The sequence below is a fragment of the Aquarana catesbeiana genome, linkage group LG04 (genome assembly GCF_042186555.1).
Source record: "Aquarana catesbeiana isolate 2022-GZ linkage group LG04, ASM4218655v1, whole genome shotgun sequence".
Taxonomy (NCBI): domain Eukaryota; kingdom Metazoa; phylum Chordata; class Amphibia; order Anura; family Ranidae; genus Aquarana; species Aquarana catesbeiana.
In genome coordinates, this window is record NC_133327.1 from 197,852,364 (window position 1) to 197,872,557 (window position 20,194).

Below are 20,194 nucleotides of genomic sequence, written 5' to 3' on the forward strand. Positions count from 1 at the left end.
AGGGACAGTCCCTCCAAATCAGGGACAGTTGGGAGCTATGCAAAAAGCCAGTAATTTTGAGTGTGGACAAGCATGTGTCCTTTTCCTATGATGTAATGCTCAGGCTTGATTGGCCAATTATTATTCACAGAAGGACTTACAACATCAATCCTGTGTAAGTGCTCACACTACCCAACCTGGAGCCCACACTGGGTGTTTTGCAGTAGTTGTGGAGGAGGAAGGAGCAGCAGTAAGGGGGTGATGCAATGTTAGTAAAATGGGTCGACGTATAGGCTTTAAAAGAAACTCTGTCAGTTTGCCCTGTATGAGCAAAAGTGACAGTTCCTTTAGGCGTAGTCATATTTGATGATTGACTAGCTGAATTCATACAAAAATTATCAATGCTATTTTTTGTCTGATAAAATAGCAAAATAATCCAGCTTTCAGCTGATTAATGGTTACAGCAAAGTAGCAGTCAGCAGAAAAGATGTAACGGGAACGGTCAGCTAATTATCGCCGCAGTTATGCAATGGGCCCACCTTTTTACACAAACGATTGAATTGACAAAATGTGCAACACCACATGTTGGAAGTAATCAGTTCTGTATGTTTTATCTTCATAGTTTGTGCACAGCATTTATTAACCTGGGGGAGAATTCTAGCTAACTGCAACCCCAACAATGTTACAGGCTAGCTGTCACAAATCCATCCCAGATCCAGACTGAAGAGGAAGAGTCTCTAGGTATTTATGGTATATTTCACCAGTTAAATGTAAAGAAAGGGCAAAGCCTACGTATTCAGAGCTTCAGTTCTCCATCTAGTCATTGGTGTAGTATTCCAAGCCACCAAACTGCTTTTTGTAAAATCTATGACCTGTTTTTTTGTTTTTTATTTTTACCTGTTGTAACTTGGGAGAGGACTTCACAAGAAAATCTCTAGTTGCTTTTCATTCTCTCTCACATAAAGAGAACCTTAGAAATCACTCTCACTACTAAGACGTTCTTCACAGCCAGCCACCAGTCAGCTTCAGACATACCTTAAGCTGGGTATACACAAACCATTTTTTTTTTCATTCAGCTAATCATAAAAGCCAACTTTTAATTAAAGCCATATAATATACTGGAAAGTTCACCTGGTTCCATGACAGCCCCAATGCATTTCACTCCTCACAGGAGCTTAGTCATAGGGTCATCATTTTGGTATAGGCCAGAAACCAGAAAGCAACAAAAGAAATGTAAAAAAAAAAAAAAAAAAGTTTAAAACAAGTAAAGGTAACATACTGTCCTATCTATTTACTGATGGTAGCAGCATAAAGATAAAAATAGTTAATGTTTAGAGAGTTTAGTTTCACTTTAAGTTCATACATAGGTAACTGCTTGCAAAGCTACAATGCTTCATTCCTGGTTTTAAAGTTGACTAAATTAATTTTGTGATCTTAACAAAGTACAGGGTTTTGAATCCTCATTGCTGCTTGTGTCTGTTGTTGCTGTTTGGTGAACTCGGACTGTTAAAGTATAACTAAAGGCAAAACTTTGTTTAAGTATTGATTAGAGTGGTAATGGATTAGAATTGTTAGCTTTTTTTTGCTGTCTGTGCCCAGACTGGCATTTTACAGAATATGTGTGATGCTAACAAACATTTCTTAAATCGTGTTATGAATGCTATTGTGTGATTTCAAACTGAGTAAATTTCTCTTGTTGCTGCAATGGTTAAACACAAACGGAGCACATTAACAAGAAGTGCGCAGAACATCACTGGTTACTGCTAGATCGTTGAACACAAAGGAAGCAGAACCAATGAGAACTATTTCTGAGCTACACTCCCCTTCCAATTCTTTAAAGAGAATATGTGGTGTAACCCAATAAATCTTCCATAGATTTCCATCTTTCTTTTCTGTTATTAAAGAGGAAATGTGCTATTCCCAAAAAAAACAAACAATTTCCACTTGATCTATCTACTGCTTCTTATTGCATGTTTTTGGTTTCTTTCTGAAATATTTATATGCATAAAAAAATCTGAGCGTGAAAACGTTTTAATAATTACATTACAGCACTTTTTACTGCTTGACAAAACTAATTTCAAATACAGTAAGTGATCAGTCTCACACAAACAATTGCATGGATGGAGGGATGGATTGCAAAGAATAAAACAAACTCAAAGAGAAGGCAAGAATCTGGCCACTATAGGAGAAATAATGAATGAACGCTGGGGTTGATTTATTAAAACCAGTGGTGGCCTGCTCATTAATCCATGCACCCGGCCCCTAATCTCCATGTAGGGCACCAGACGAATAGATTTCAATGTGTTTTCTTTTTTTGAAGCACGTCATTAGAGCCTGAGGCTCTAATTTGCTTTGAAAAGGATGGGCTCGGGGCGCAGAGCACTGCGCCCCAAGCCCACCCACTTGTGTGACATTCGCTAATGTCTTCCTGCTTCTCCTCCCAGCCAACCAGGAAGCAGGTCCTGAAACCGATTGGCCAGGGAGTCTTAGGACTCCTGGCCAATCAGGAAGCAGGTCCTGAGACCCAATTGGCCCGGGAGTCTTGTGACTCCCGGGCCAATTGGGTCTCAGGACCCGCTTCCTGTTCAGCCAGGAGGAGATGCAACGGCCCTGACTCTTCCCTCTGCAACCTCCTCCCCACACCTCTACCGCAACCTAGAGAGTGCAAAATCTGGTGCATCTTTGCATAGAAACCAGTCAGCTTCCAGGTTCAAAGCTTAATTGAACAAGCTGAAGTTAGAAGCTGATTGGCTACAATGTGCAGCTGCACCAGGTTTTGCACTCTCCAGTATTAGTAAATCAACCCCAATTTTTACATAACTGTAGAATTTTTCAGAGAATATACCTGTACCATTGTGGGAGATGCTGCACAAACACCACACACAGCACATAGTCAATCAAAATCCTTGCTTTATTTTTGTACTGCGGAAATTAGATAGTAGGTGAACAGCCCTTTATGGTCATGTATCCACCAATAATATATTATTATTTTGCAGGTTCACCAAATAGCTGCTAGCTTGTATGACACCAGGCTGATTATTTGCTCTATTTGGTTATGCAAACAATTATGATGGATTGGAGATACATTTATTGCTTAGGATATTATATTTTCTATAGATTTAGTTCAGAAAAGTATGGAATTCCAGGCATGCGCATATATTCAGATCTTTTTTGTGTGCTTGCTGGAAGATACTGTATGTCTTGGCATACTGCACTTGGCACCAAACAATTTTAAAGCACATGTATTTGATGTCATAAACAGGCTTTACTTCCGGGCATGTTACAAGCATGCCAAAGTAAAAACGAGCAAACATTTTTTAGTCCTATTTTAAAGGCTGTTTTGTCCCAGCTGGTTAAATGAATAATTTCACTGTGATCAAAGCCACCAAGACAAAAAATGATGGCAAATCCACAATTTTACTGTTGTCACCAAAATAAAACATAAACAAAATGTAACCATTTACTATTCTATGAAAATCTACAAATAAAAAAAATGTTTTGTCTTTATATACACTTTTAGATTACCTTTGCCATTTATTTTTCCATACCTTATTAATTGCATTTTAAGACCCTTACAGGAAAAGCAGAAAAAAAAAATCACAGTAACCTTTCAGAATGCTCCCTTTTTTATTGTACTAAGCTGCTTTGGAGTTTCCTGTTCCTTCTTGTTCATGAGAGGTCTGTGTACAGTGTAAGCAAGGGTAATGGTTTTCTCAAGTGTTTTGTGGGTTTTATGAGTGTCTTGTGGGTTTCCTAAAACACATGCAGGTGATATATGGGTTTCCTGGGCAAGTGCTCTCTAAACACACACACAGACCCCTTGTGCTTTCTCGTGATGTATGTACATTGACCTATAAATACATGCATAGATTAATGTGCAGATATTTAAAATGTACATTCCCACACAGATGTAAAAAAAAAAATACTGATGTTGGGGGTAAAGCACAGCAGTGAGAACATTTGTATTATTTATTTTTTTAAATAAAAGTAGAAGAGCGCTGGCCCTGGAAGTTTAAACAAATTAAAATTCCATATGTGCATCACTAAAACTATATAGGGTCTTTTGAAGTAAACAATCTAATATCCCACAAAAGTAAATCCTGACTGTTTTGAAAATGAAAATCTGAGTCTGAGTAGTGATTGTGGGGCAATACTGTATATTTTTTTTTCAAGAGGTACAGTAAATTAGGCACACAGCGCATGGGACAGGTTACAAGCAAGGCAATAAAATGTGAAGTGCAAAGTACTAAAATCTACCAAAGTCATCTCAAACTAAACTGCAATCTAATTGACAATTTTAGGCCACTATCCCTTTTTTTTACTGCTCTCCAAAGCTCTGTTGCAGAGATTTTCCCTCACTTACTGTTCCACTCGCAATGACTTCACCACAGGGGCGTAACTACCACCATAGTGACCCATGCGGACGCTATGGGGCCCGCAGCCGAGTGGGGCCCAGTGAGGATAAGAGCACTGCCGGCACAGTCTCCCAGCCAGGGGAAGAGAGAGGAAAGGAAGAGGTGAGCTGTCCGTATCAGCAGAGAGCTGAATTGCCCGATGTGAGAGCTTTCATTAGAACTTCCAGTGTTCCCGGGGCTCGTGTCACATAGCTCCACCTTTTGGCCCGGTGCCTTTGATAGACAGAATGCCGATCCAATGCGGGACATGTGACGTCATCAAAGGCGTTGGGCCATGAGGTGGGGCTATGTGACGATGAGCCCCGGGAAGACAGGAAATTCAAATGAAAGCTATTACAGCGGGCAATCTCGCTCTCTGTTGATCCGGGTGGCTTGCCTCTTCCTCTGCATAGGTGGGGCTGTATGGGGTACAGGCAGACCAGGCTGTATTGGGCACAGGTCACGCTGTATGGGGCACAGGTCACGCTGCATTGGGCACAGGTCAAGCTGCATTGGGCACAGGTCACGCTGTATGTGGCACAGGTCACGCTGCATTGACACTAGGGCAGCTGGGGGGGGGGGGCTGTTTGCAGGGGGGCCCCATAGCAAAATGTTGTATGGGGCCCCCCTGCAAACAGCCCCCCCCCCAGCTGCCCTAGTTACGCCCCTGCTTCACCAGACATAAAATTGAAGAAAAATCTGCAACAAGAACATACACAGCAATAAAAAGCCAAACAGGGTTCTAGTCCTTCTCTACTCTGAAAATAACAGAAATTATTTTAGTTGGACATATTTTTTAAATGTTATTTCCACTTTTGCAGGCAAATTAGGATAATATCTATGTTTATACTTGTTACATGTTCCCATTCACATAGCAAAACTAAGGGAAAAAAAAATAAAATTGCAGCTTACCTTTTTAAATGCTCTTTTGGAACTCCCAACAGGGAAACATTCTATTTAATGCTCTTTGTTATGAAGGGAGCTGTGTTTACCATACTTAACCCTGTCTGGAGGCACATATCTTATCAGTTGTACTAGAATCGAACACACAGGGGTTGATTTACTAAAACTGGAGCACTCAGAATCTAGTGCAGTTGTGCAGGGTAGCCAATCATCTTCTAAACTCAGCTTGTTCAATTACGCTTTGGCAAAAAAAAAAAAAACTGTAAGCTAATTGGTTAATATTCAGAGCTGCACCAGATTTTGCACTCTCCCGTTTTAGTAAATCAACCCCTGTCTGCATTAACAAAAAGGGTAAAGGTTTAGGATTTGGACTTCTTCATTGTGTGTTAATGAGAACTGAACTCAGCCAGTCTCCAGCCTAGCTATTCTGACAGATCATGCTGAGCTAGCTGAGTATTGTCTGCAGTCAGCCATGACACCTTTTCTCAGAAAAGGTAGGAAATAGTTTACATTTTTGGGGGGGTATGCAGTGTGAATAGGAACACATAACATACATATAGTGGGATTTTCTCGAATTTGACTACAAAAGTGGATATACACTTTAAAGCTTTACTCCAGCCAAAGTTTTTATCTTTATTTTTGTCAGGCATTTATTGTTGTCTGTCACCCCTTGCAGAAATCTTCCCTCATTTTCCTCCCTGTAATGCCAATACAGGAAAATGGGGATGTTCTTGTCATTGGGACAGGAAGTCACAGGAAGCAATACAAACTTTGTCAAATTAACCCTTGTTCAGTCTTATATAGATTTGTTTTTGTTTGTATCCCTATAGGAGAGATTTGCCATTAATTTCTGTCCTGATGGGGAATCTCTTTCTTTAGCCACATAGATAGCAAGAAAAGTTTTACGGATGCTCAAACCCGATCCTGGTCTATCAAGAATAAAATAAAGTGTTGGTTGATGGAGAGTGTGATGAGTCTGAAGCATTATGGGTGGAACTACATATAGATGGGCGTAGTTCAAAGTTAATCATTGGAGTTTGTTATAGACCACCCAATGTTAACGAGGAGGTGGAGACTCAGCTCCTTGCACAGATGGAAAGGGCTGCAAGGGCTGGGACAGTGATAATAATGGGAGATTTTAACTACCCAGAAATTGACTGGAGTAATGGCACTGCTGGGACAGTTAAAGGGCAAAAATTTATAAACCTAGTACAGGACAATTTTATGGTCCAGTTTATTGAGGCCCCAACTAGGAATGAAGCTCTGTTGGACCTGGTAATCTCAAACCATGCAGAGCTTATTACTAATGTGCAGATAAAGGAACACCTGGGTAGCAGTGACCATAACATGATTTCATTTGATGTTAGCTGTAAACAAGAAATACATAAGGGAAAGATAAAAACACTTAACTTCAAGAGAGCAAATTTTCCAACGATGAGGGCTGCTCTCGAGGACTTAGACTGGGAGGGAATATTGGCAGCGATAAACATAGAACAGAAATGGGAATTCTTCAAAAAGACTGTTTGGGACCTCACTGCAAAGTATATTCCCATGGGCAATAAGTTTAAAAGGCTAAAAAGAAAACCTATGTGGCTCACGGTCAAAGTTAGAAAAGCTATAAACAATAAGAAAAGAGCTTTTAAAAAATATAAAAATGAAGGAACACTAGTGTCATTTAAATGCTACAAAGAATTTAACAGAATATGTAAAAAGGAAATCAAGGGTGCAAAAATTCAAAATGAACGAGAGATCGCAAAAAATAGTAGGACAAACCCCAAAAAATTCTTCAAATATATTAATAGTAAAAAGGTCAGGTCTGAGCATGTAGGCCCTTTACAAAATAATCTAGAGTGGGTGACTGGGGACAAGGAGAAGGCTAATTTATTAAATACTTTCTTCAGCTCTGTATATACAAAAGAGCATGGGGAAGCTCATGTCCATAAGGGGGGTGGTATTGACACAGCCCCCAATGATCCACAATGGCTCAAAAGGGATATGGTCCAGAAATATTTAGACAGAATAAAGGTGGATAAAGCACCTGGACCTGATGGCATCCACCCACGGATCCTAAAAGAATTGAGCTCTGTAATTTCAAAGCCATTGTATCTAATTTTTAGGGACTCATTAATGACGGGAATAGTACCGCTGGATTGGCGCAGGGCGAACGTGGTGCCTATATTTAAAAAGGGATCAAAGTCTTTACCAAGTAACTATAGACCTGTTAGTTTAACTTCTATAGTCGGGAAGATACTGGAGCGTTTAATAAAAGACCACATAGACGAGTTCTTGCTGGAAAAAAACATTTTAAGCAACAGACAGCATGGGTTCATGAAAGACAGAAGTTGTCAGACAAACCTGATTTCTTTTTATGAAGAGGTAAGTAAAACCTTGGACAGAGGGGTGGCTGTGGACGTGGTTTATTTGGATTTTGCAAAAGCGTTTGATACAGTTCCGCACACACGGCTCATGTGTAAGTTAAAGTCTACAGGCTTGGAAATATCAGTTTGTAAATGGATAGAAAACTGGCTAAAAGACAGAATTCAGAGAGTAGTGGTTAATGATTCTTACTCTGAATGGTCTAAGGTTATCAGTGGTGTACCCCAAGGTTCAGTGCTGGGACCCTTACTCTTTAATATCTTTATAAATGATATTGGATCTGGGATCAAAAGTAACATTTCTGTCTTTGCAGATGACACCAAGCTATGCAGTGGAATAACGTCCTTACAGGATGTCTCCAATTTACAAGCTGACCTCAATGCTCTGTCTAATTGGGCGACTATGTGGCAGATGAGGTTTAATGTTGAGAAATGTAAAGTTATGCACTTGGGGGCTAAGAATATGCATGCATCATACATGCTAGGGGGAGTACAACTGGGGGAATCTGTAGTGGAGAAGGATCTGGGGGTTTTGGTAGATCATAAGCTCAATAATAGCATGCAATGCCAAGCTGCGGTTTCCAAAGCGAGCAAAGTTCTTTCTTGTATTAAGAGAGGTATGGACTCCAGAGAGAGAGATATCATTTTGCCCCTGTTCAAATCATTAGTAAGACCTCATCTGGAGTATGCAGTTCAGTTTTGGACACCAGTTCTCAAAAAGGATATCGGGGAACTGGAGAAAGTGCAGAGAAGGGCAACCAAACTGATAAGAGGCATGGGGGAGCTCAGCTATGAGGAAAGATTAGAGGAACTGAATTTGTTCACTCTTGAGAAGAGGAGAATAAGGGGGGATATGATCAACATGTTTAAATATATAAGGGGTCCATATAGTGAACTTGGTGTTGAGTTATTCACTTTACGGTCAACACAGAGGACAAGGGGGCACTCTTTACGACTGGAGGAAAAGAGATTTCATCTCCAAATACGGAAAGGTTTCTTCACAGTAAGAGCTGTGAAAATGTGGAATAGACTCCCTCCAGAGGTGGTTCTGGCCAGCTCAGTAGATTGCTTTAAGAAAGGCCTGGATACTTTCCTAAATGTACATAATATAACTGGGTACTGACATTTATAGGTAAAGTTGATCCAGGGAAAATCCGATTGCCTCTCTGGGATCAGGAAGGAATTTTTTCCCCTGCTGTAGCAAATTGGAGCATGCTCTGCTGGGGTTTTTTGCCTTCCTCTGGATCAACTGTGGGTATAGTATTGGGTATATTGGATTGTACGTTTTTTTTTTTTTTTTTTTTTATGGTTGGACTGGATGGACTTGTGTCTTTTTTCAACCTGACTAACTATGTAACTATGGTTGGAGCTGGGTTTTAAGCCCTGAGATGAGATGAGTACTTTGCTAAGCCATATCTGTAATCCAAAGCATAAGAACATATTCACTTGAAAGTATATTTAAAAAAAGGCCTTGCTGGGGGTGTCACGGACCCTTTTCTTTCAATACATTGCTAAAGGTGCTTGTAATTCAATCAGTAAAATGTATCAAGCTTCCCAAAGGTAATGATTGTTTTCCTGGCAGTGATATATAGTAACTGGAATGCATGGTGTTTTGGCATGAGTTATCCAATTAATTCCCAGTGCAAGAAAACGAATCACGCCAAATTGTTGTGGTCGCTTTTTTTCACCTTATAAAGCATGTCTTGTAACAGTGTTAAATACACACATATGGTTCTTATGTGGACACATTGAAATAGCTTCTTCTACAGTCTGAGAGAAGCAATAATGGAGCCAAAAACTCTAGCTTAGTGAGTGTCTTAGTGAGACAATTTTACTAACTAAGATGGCCACCCACATCAATTGCTGGCTAAACAGTGCCAGCATTCAATCAGATGTAGGCATTGATCAGGTGTTTTGATAGCCGGCAGTGCCGACTGTGAGAATGCAGTGTTAAATTCGTCCACCTGCATTGTGCAGTCTGAATGAAAAAAAAAAAACCTACGAGTGTATGGCCAGTTTTACCTTACAGCCCTGATAATGGGAGGCTCTTATTTTCACCCTGAAATTAATTTGGGAATCCAGCTGCCACAATAATCACCTCATTAAAGCTGAATTCCAGGTATGGCAATTTTTACATAGTTACATTGGTCAATCTTGGACCATTATAAGTATGCATGTGCCATACCCATGGGTTCCCCCATGGATTTTGGAAATCACTGTAGCACGCGTCACTACTACATTGATTTCCGCTAGCTTCTGGGTCCCATGCTGAGCGGCTGCCTGGAATTTATCTTGCTGGTATCCACTTTCTAATTAGCTTTGAATCTGAAGAAATGCTAAATAATAGTGTATACTTGTTCATGCACTGGTCTCTCTAGCCCAATTGTATTGAAACACTGAGTCTGTACCGTATGTCTCCACATATGCTATGTATCAGTGTGTATATATATAATTTTTTTATTTATTTTGTCAACATACCTTTTTATGTACAAGAGAGAAGCCTGTTCAACTAATGATGACTAATAATTGTAATGATTAGCCAGTAGGAAGTAATTCTCATGTAAATGTTACGTTAATGATATGTGTTATAAAATAATACCTCACCGGTCAGGTATCCTTCTTATATCCCCCTTATTTCCAGGTTCCTCCTAATGGACTAGACCAGGGATCTCCAAACTTTCTAAACAAGTGGACCAGTTTACTGCCCTTCCGACTTTAGGGGGACCAGACTGTGGTCAATGAGAGTAAAAAATGTACTGGCTTGCAGTGGAAGAAACTGTGCCATTTTGATGGTGACTTTGGGAGGAATAGTGCCCCAATATTGGTGTCAGTGAATGAAAGAGTGCTCCAAAGGCTGGAGAAAGGCAAGCAAAGGGCTGCATCTGGCCCCCAGGGCCGCAGTTTTGAGACCCCTGGACTAGACCACAAATGGATCGGACCATAAGTACCTCATAGAATGGACCAGATCAGTTATGCCTGATGTGGATGGCTAAGTATTTCTCTTCACTATCAAGATAAGCATGGGCATTTGGCTTGTATACTATAGCTGGTGTCTCCCTCTTCATGCAACTACAGTTTGTGTCACATGGTGTATAGCTTGTTGACCTGTAGAGATCCCTGGTGAGAGAGCTATGGTTGATTGTTGGGAAAGACTTAATATACAACATTGTATTCATCTATATACACGGTGGACTGATGTTATGGTATATCCAAGCACATGGAAACCTCTAATCCTCCCCTCAGAGTCTTCCAGCAATGCCTACTTATATAAAGCAAAATCTCCTGAAATATGAGGTCCTATTGAGGAAGACATTTGATTTGCTAATCTTTCAGAATTTCATGCACAATAGTGAGGATCAAGGAAATGTGTGATATCTAGTCTGGTTGAATTTCAATTTGGGCCTTTTTTTTATATACTTTCACTATATGAAATGGATATATGAGAATAGTATGTCCTGTTTTTTGAGGAATTTATTCATAACAGCTTTTGTGGGACAAGAAGGAGCTATTGAGGATACATACTGTATTTATGAGAACATTCTTTCCTGGGGGGGAGCTGGGTTCTGCAGCTGCTGTGGGGTTTTCCCCTTTTTTTTAGGTAATTGGCTAATTATAATTTGAACTGGTGTTTTTGTAGTTTTGGTATTAGTTGTTTTTTGTCCTTACCTCAGTCAGGTCCTTTATAATTAATTTATTTTATCATTCAAATGTCAGCAGCTCCCTCTTGGTGTGTGCGTTTTTCATCCCAAGTAAAAAATGGATATATTGATGGGACAAGGGATCTGGAGGACACATTTCATTATTTGTTTGTCTTAAATTATATGTTTTACCATTACAACTGAAGAGCTACATGAAAAATCCCTGAAACTTTATACATTTTCTACTTCTTAATGAACTATAAAATTGCTGGTTTACTTAGATTACAGTTACATTGCATGCTGTTCAATTAAGTTGTAATTAACAAGAATGTTCTTTGTAAAATGTGCTGATAACACCTGACACAGCTTTGCAATGCTTGTAACCAGACTTTTTCTCTAACTCTCTCTACAGAATTTTGTACCTTTTCAGACATTAACTAATGTTCCATACAGTGCTGAAATGGTACTCTAAAAAAATTACCTTTTTATGTGGAAACATTGACTGGGTGATGGACGCTTCAAAACTATGTGCTCCTTTCACTTGTGTTTTCTCCCACAGTGTTTTCAGGACTTGCATAGAAGTAGTCTGAGTGGACAGCGGCTCAGGCAGCAAACTCTGATGGAATATATATGAAGAACCATGATAAATAATGTTTTGCTATGAGAAACATTGAACAATTACTAGCATTGTGCTTAATATGTCTTTCTGCCCTATAGTTCCAAAATTATACTAAAGCAGGAAATCTGGTACAAAAGGTCAAATAATATTTTTCATTTTCAGTCATAAAACTGTAAAACCTCCTCATCCAATGTCCAGTTTTGAGGATTCCCACTAAGGCCTCTTTCCATCAATGACAAATGAGAAGAGAGGCCCCGTGCCTTGGAAACCCACTGTGTTCAAAGAGATTAAGAGATCAACACTAAGCCAACCTTCTAAGCCAAAGAGTAAGTAATTTGTCTATGAACTAATGCAAATCTCTGCACGCTTCCTCCATGATTCATACAGCCGTACAGCACAGCTAGTTGGTGACCTAAGCAACTCATCTAGATCACCTTCTTGTCCCTAGCATTGCTGCTCATTCACCCAGTCCAAGTGCAGCTGTGCAGGAGATTACAAGCGCATGAAATAAAGTCAAATTTGAGTATTTATATCTAAAATGAAATCCCTTTTTCCGATTTCATAATAAATACATCACTGTATTCAAGTGCATTTATTAAAGTGGTTCTAAAGATACAAGGTTTTTTACTTTAATGCATTCTATAAATTAAGGTAAAAAAAACCTACTGCCTACTGGCACACTTTAAGCTCCTTACTACCAACTGAGCATTGTTTAAATGCCACAGCCTACCTGAGTATTGTTGCTGACCATGTCCATCCTTTATGACTACAGTGTACCCATCTTCTGATAGCTACTTCCAGCAAAATAATGTACCATGTCACAAACCTCAAATAACTTCAAACTGGTTTCTTGAACATGACAATGAGTTCACTGTACTCAAATGGAGGAATGTTTCCAACACCTTGCTGAATCTATGCCACAAAGAATTAAGGAAGTTCTGATGGCAAAAATGGGTCCAAGCCCTAATAAAGTGGCCCGAGAGGGTAATGCAAACAATTTTCGCAGCACTCTGCATACTGTATGTTCACTTCAGCATTAAAGTCTATCTAAAGCCAAAGTTTGCTTTTTTTTTTGCATACAGGTTGGAACAATCTTACACTTTGTCCATTATTTATTACTGCCTCTGTACCTGTAGGGGAGATATACCTATATATTTGTTCAGGAGACAATTGTCACAAAGATAAAAAGCCAGGGGAGTCCAAAAATTATGAGTTGTCATCAAAGGAAGAGGTAATAGAAAATACTACTGTTTCTGTGACAACCCTTTAAAGAGACTCTGTTGGGCCCATTCAGTGGGGACAGGCCAAATTTTGATCCAACTGTGGTTGTTCTCACTTGACTTCTGTTGAATGGGAATGTTGGACAATTTTTCTCAATCAGCTGCAGCCGTTGATCTGTGTATTCTGAAAGCAAGAGTCTTCCTGTCAGAATACAATGGCACCGTGGGAAAGATTTCCCCATCCACCTCGCTTGTGTGGATGGAGGAATATGTTAGTTTTTTTTTTTTTTTTTTTTTTAACAGCCCGCTGTGAACTGTCGATGGGGAAGGGGAAGACAGGAAGATGCTGAAGCTGAGCTGGGGAATCAGCACAAATTATCCAGCTACACTATATTGCCAATAGTATTGGGAAGCCTGCCGTTGCACATAAATTAACTTTAATGGCATCCCAGTCTTAGTCCGTAGGGTTCAATATTGAGTTGGTAATATAGTGTATATTTACCAGTGCAAGTTTTTAGAAAATCATCAATTTTGTTTAAAGTATTTTTAAGTTAGAAATTTTAGGAGAGATTTCCTATTATTTTCCTGTTTTTGGGGGTTTTTGGCTCCAAGAAATCTTTGAAAAGATTGCCTCTTTTCCTGCTGTGTCTCTGGAAAGAAAAATGTGGGGTTTAGGTTCACAACGATGAGTTTTTCACCTCTTGTCAAATGCTGTCCATGATGAATCTACATAAGTGCTGGCAGTGCAGCATTCCCCCTAATAAGAAGCATATATCAAATGTGTGATTATACAAGCAGACCATTCCACTTACACTCAGCCTCAGGAATCAGCAGAATAGAAGCAGTTAAGATTTTTTTTTCCTGATCAATTCTTGATTTTTGCAGAAAAAAAAATATTTCGTAATTGTGACTGTATCTGAAGGCTCACAAGACAGAGTAAGTCCTGTGGGGCACCCAGGGTAGAAATTCAGTAACTTCCAGGCATTTTGTGTTTCTGTGCATGTAGAGGTTTTCATAATCTTCAAGCAATATGTTACTTTTATACAATGTTACTACATTCCAAATCTTATCTCCCAACTCAACAACTTCACTTCTATTTATGCTAAAATAGAAATAATGAGTTCTTAGCTGATATAATGTGACTTTACATGTTTTGAGGAAAGATGGTCTGCATCCCAAGACAGTTTTATATTCGACTTGTACATGGCACTTTCCTTGATAAGGATTTAATAATGTACTGATCGTGATGCCCTGACATTCTAACACATACTACCGCATGTGTAGGTGTGTCAACTGATCTCAGGAAATGAATAGTGAAAACTGATACATATAATTGTTACAAATATTAATAAAGAAAAGAACATATTTTCAAGCTGATATTTTGCCTTGTGTTGCAAAAATAAAACTGATACCATAGGGGGTCTGTTTATAATTTTTTTCACACAAGAGTCACGCACCTTTCACCTAGAGTTCACATATTTTTCCGATGGAATCCAATTAGAAGAATGTACAAATCTTGGGTAAAAAACATTTATAAATGGGCCCCTGTTTTTAAAAAGCCTACGTCTGTTTGTTTTGTTTTTTTTTTTTTAAACCAGCACAAGGGATAGTGCTTACATTTAATGAAAAGTGTCCTTTTTTTGCTGGTGGCTGCTGTCTTAGTTGAAATCTTGTGTCTTCTGCCCCCTACTCCCTATAGCACTGCAGTGGTAATCTTCCAGTGCTGAAGGGGTTAACCACTTTAGTATTGCACTATAGCCAAAAGGCAACTACAGCGCAGTACTATAGTTCTGAAAGGCTGTCCATAGACGTCCTCCCAGAACCTCGCCCCCTTTGCGCCTCCCGCGGCACGCATATGGCATGCTCTGTGACCGCTATGTCCTTCGGACACAGCTGATCACAGATCGAGGTAAAGGGCCAATTGGAGCGGCCCTTTACCATGTGATTGGCTGTGTCCAATCCAGTGGCAGTCCATTTATAGAGGGCGCCACCCCCCCTATCCATTTGTCCAGTCCTCGATCTACAAATCAGGGCACTGGACTATAGATTCCAATGGGGGAGGGGGGAGTGTTTTTTTGAAGCACCTGATTTGAGCCAGAGGTTCTAATAGGATTCAAAAAACCTATTAGAGCCAGGCTGTGTAGACATTTCTGGTAAGCCACGCCCCCACTCCCTCCCTACAGAAGTTTGACTGAGAGCAGCAGGAGCTTATGGCTCCCACTGTTCTTAGTGTCTCCTGTGAGGACAGGAACGAATGGGGAGTGGTGCTGCATCTGGGACAGCACTGAATTGGTGACTAGTGTGGGTGGTGGATAGATTAGGTAGTGGGGAGTTTTTTTTACCTTAAGGCAGATAATGTATTAAGATGAAAAAACCATTATGAGTTTTGAACCACTTTAACCGCTTGCCGATCAGCCGCCATCATTATACGGTGGCAGGCCGGCTCTCTTGTGCAAATCGCAGTAGCTGTACAACAGGGCTTACACCTGCTGCATGCTGCGGGAGTGTGCCCGCGGGTCGGGCAGACTCGTTGTCCACCGGCGACCCGCGATCGCCTAGTACAGAGGCAAAATGGGGATATGTCTTTGTAAACAAGATGGACCCCTATAATGACAGATGACATGACAGAGATCTACTGTTCCCAGTCATTGGGAACAGTGAACTCTGTCATGTGCCTGCCAGCCCATCCCCCCTAGAGTTAGAACACACCTAGGAAACACAGTTAACCCCTTGATCACCCCCTAGTGTTAATCCCTTCCCTGCCAGTGTAATTTTCGCATTGATCATTTGTTTTTTATAGCACTGATCAATGTAATAATGTCACTGGTCCCCAAAAAGTGTAATTTGGGGTCAGATTTGTCCACCACAATGCCGCAGTCCCACTAAAAATCACAGATCGTCGCCATTACTAGTAAAAACAATAATAAAAAAAAAAGTCCCTAAATCTATCCCGTAGTTTGTAGATGTGATAACTCTTGTGCAAACCAATCAATATATGCCTATTGCATTTTTTTTACCAAAAATATGTAGAAGAACATATATTGGCCTAAACGGACGAATACATTTGTTTTTTTTTATATATTTTTTGGGTCATGTGTGATAACAAATAGTAAAAAAATGTTTTTTTTCAAAACTGTCGCTCTTTGTTTATAGCGCAAAAAATAAAAACCGCAGAAGTGATCAAATACCACCAAAAGAAAGCTCTATTTGTGGGGAAAAAAGGACATCAATTTTGTTTGGGTACAGCATCATATGACCGCGCAATTGTCAGTTAAAACTACGCAGTGCCGTATCGCAAAAAATGGCCTGGTCATTAAGGGGGCAAATCATTCCAGGGCTGAAGTGGTTAAAGTAGTTGTGAACATACAATCTTATAGATACTTTCTAAAACAGTTATTACTATGTAGGTGCTATAACTGCTTTTGCTTAGTTTCAGAAATGATCTTTCTTACATTTTTTACAAGTGTGAAAATCATGTGATTATGCAGCTCTTCTTCCCTATAGTGGGGGATGGGGATACAGAACACTGTGCAGACGCATGTGGGTTGATTTACTAAAGGTAAATAGACTGTGTACTTTGCAAAGTGCAGTTGCACTTTGTGTGCCTGTATTCCATAGTCTGTCCAGCCTGAGGCAAGATGCAGGTTCGCTTGAGCAAGGAGCATGTTAAAGAGGAAGGCTGTGACTGGGAGACAATGTGTGCCAGAGGCAGGCTGTGATTGGTCAGGGGGGTTGTGGCTGATCAAACTACCCAATACAGGCATGCTACAGGCACAGTGTTTTTTTATCTCCAAATGCACCCTAACATAGATCGGTTCTGTGCTTTGTGGGGTTAGTTTAGAAAAGGAAGAAAGATGACTGTCAGGATCAACTATGTAATTCAGATGGAAGAAGTAAATGAAAATGATAGAGACTATGATTCATAAAATACATATATGTGAACACACATATAGCACATATAAAAAAAAATAAAAAATTAAAGTAGCATACACTTTCATTCTTTAGATTTTTGTAACTAAACTATTCTTACGGACCATCCACCGTGGATATACGTCGCTACTTTGACGTTAAATACCAGGGTTATGGCAGCTATCCCCAGTATTTTTTTTTCACAGTGGGCGATCCTCTGTTACCTAAAAGTAGTCCCAGTGGTGGATTCGCCACAAGATCACTTTTATGGGCAGCGGGAGAGGTGCCCACCCCCCTCCTGCCGCTTCCTGGTTGTCTCCATGCTTACCGGAGAGATCAGCAGGGGCGGAAACGATTAGATACAATGGAGTGATGGGCAGGAAGTCGAGTGAGGGCAAGATGGCCCCTACTCGACTCTATGCCCTTGGAGGACCAGAACGACGTTAAACGTCACTTCCGCCCTCCGGCCTTAAAGGGCCCATTTTTTTATGTGAAAAATAAAATGACATTTAAAAAAAAAAAAAGTTATTGCTTTTAAAGTGGAGTTCCACCCACTTTTACAACTCTTCAGCATTCCTCACTAAACTGTGCACTGTAAACAAATTGGATATTTTTTTATTTTTTTTCTCAGCACTTACTGTATATCTGCTGTATTCATTTTTCACTTCCTCCTCCCTGGCCGCGGCCCATCGTATCATTTCCTGTTTGCAATGCCTTCTGGGAAGGGGCGGCAACTTCCTCTGACACTGCCGTTGCTATGGAAACCTGACCTGAAACCTATTACACTGCTTGTGCTGCACTGAGCATGTGCAAGATCTGCAAGAATGAGATCCAGGAAGAAATACAGTCTGGCTTCAGATGCCCACACTTAAGATGGCCACGGCCTGCTGTAAGTTTATAAAATAACAAACTACTGCTATAAACTAACAAAACAGACCTTAGTTTACAGACTAACTTTACTAGAATACATTAAGCTTGTGTATTATAGGGGTATTTTTATTTAAAAAGTATAATTTTGGCCGGAACACCACTTTAAGTGTACTTTTTTTTTTACCCCAGATCTCATATTAAAGAGGGCCTGCCCTGATTATTTCTTTTACAAGGAATTTTTACATTCCCTGTAATAGGAATAAAGGCGATAAAAAAAGGGACATTTTTTAAAGGGACAGTGTAAACAAAAATAAAAAGTAACACAAATAATAATAATAATAAAATTTAAAGCGCCCGTCCCTCTGAGCTCACGGAAGCGAACGCATACGCAAGTCGCGCCCACACATGTAAACCGTGTTCGAACCACACATGTGAGGTATCGCTGTGATTGTTAGATCGAGAGCAATAATTCTAGCACTAGATCTCCTCTGTAACTCTAAACAGGTAACCTGTAAAAATGTTTAAAGCGTCGCCTATGGAGATTTTTATGTATTGTAGTTTGACGCTATTCCATGAGCGTGCGCAATTTTAAAGCATGACATGTTAGGTATCAATCTACTTGGCATAACATCTTTCACGTTATACAAAAAAAATTGGGCTAACGTTACTGTTTTCTTATTTTTTAATTCACAAAAGTGTATTTAAAAAAAAAAATGCGTTTGTAAGACCGCTGCACAAATACTGTGTGACATAAAGTATCGCAACGATCTCCATTTTATTCTCTAGGGTCTCTGCAAAAAAAAAAATATATAATGTTTGGGGTTCTAAATAATTTGCTAGCAAAAAATACTGATTTTAACTTGTAAACAACAAATGTCAGAAATAGGCTTGGTTCTTAAGTGGTTAATAGACCATTAGGAAGCATTCACCAAATATTCACTGCAAGTGAATCAATCACTGTCATTTAAAACTTGTGCACCTGGAGGATACACCTACAGTGAATGTTTGTCAAATGTCACATTTACTTCCATATAAAGATACCCCTTAAATTACTGCCAGTATATTCCTCCATATTTGATCCAGTAAAGGGCCCATTAGGGCCATTTAGTAGTCCTCTACACTGGCCTATGAGTTTAAAAAAGAGCTTCAAATTCTTCTGGTCTTTTTACTTTGGTCTTAATCTTCTTGCTTTCTGTTTTTAAAATACTGTTTTGTTATTTAATATTTCCTCCTTAATAGGAACTAGTTTATTACAGGAACTTAGGAGTTGGGAAAAAAAAGAGCTTGGGTCTTCTGCATTGCACTGAAGAGGACGAGTGGTATGGGCTATGGGCTTTCATTTTATAATACCCTTTAGGATCTGAAACGAATGCACTGCTGTAAATGACAAGCGATTCTAGACTAGATACATTTTGTTAGGATTTAGCTGTCGAGACAAAACGTCTCCATTGGCTGCTATTTCATGGCAAGTTTACTTATCTAGTAAAATTCATTTTTCTGCAAATAAACATCTAAATCTAAAAAAATATATATAAATATGAACTGTATATACATGCAAATTGGAAAGCATCCTTCTGCTTGAGTTCACTGTTTGTTACATACAGTTTTATAGATAAATATACAGAAGATGGAAATTAATATTTGCCATTATCTTGTCCTTAGATAAATTATACTGAAAATTATAGGAGTCTTTAATGGTAGCAATGGCTAAAACACAACCATAGCTTTGTCTAGTTGTAATTAGTTACATTCAACTGTACTTGAACTGTAATGTTGATGACGTTTTGTAGCTTATCGAAGCCAGTTCTTTTGAAGAAGTGGTTTGGACAACCTACAAATCTCTTAATCATTACAGAACAGGTCCAGGTGAATGTAACAAACTACTACTAGATATACTGTAACATGACCTGGATAATTAAGACCCTTCACACTTACAGTCATAGCTGTAATTTACCTATTAAGACTTTAACAGAAACAGACATAGGACTACTAGTATAGGAATCATGAGTGAGAATTTCCCTTCTCAGTGTACCTACAGTACTGATGTTCACTCACCTGCTGAAAGAGAAACATAATGTGGATCCAAATCTGTGGATGTCGACTGATTAAGACAAAACTGGATTTGCTGTAAAGGCAGTATTGACCCTTCATAGGACAGCTAAAGAACAGCTTCGCCACACAGCTTTTAAATGTATCTAGAAGGAAAAAAACAGATTTTTGTTTAAATTGTTGTAATAATGCTCATACACAATTATTATTATTACTTTTTTTTATAATAAGTTGACTA

The 20,194-nt window shown here is 39.4% G+C and overlaps 1 protein-coding gene across 3 annotated transcripts in view; it reads right to left on the reverse strand.

Moving 5' to 3' along the window:
• VEPH1 (ventricular zone expressed PH domain containing 1) overlaps positions 1–20,194 on the reverse strand; it is a 675,925-nt gene that overhangs the window by 156,828 nt on the left and 498,903 nt on the right. For all 3 annotated transcript variants that reach the window (XM_073626085.1, XM_073626082.1, XM_073626083.1), the window contains exons 10-11: positions 19,963–20,102; positions 11,771–11,905 (exon numbers count right to left, since the gene is read on the reverse strand). In XM_073626085.1, the coding sequence (XP_073482186.1) occupies positions 11,771–11,905; positions 19,963–20,102 (275 nt within the window). The remainder of the gene's footprint in view (positions 1–11,770; positions 11,906–19,962; positions 20,103–20,194) is intronic.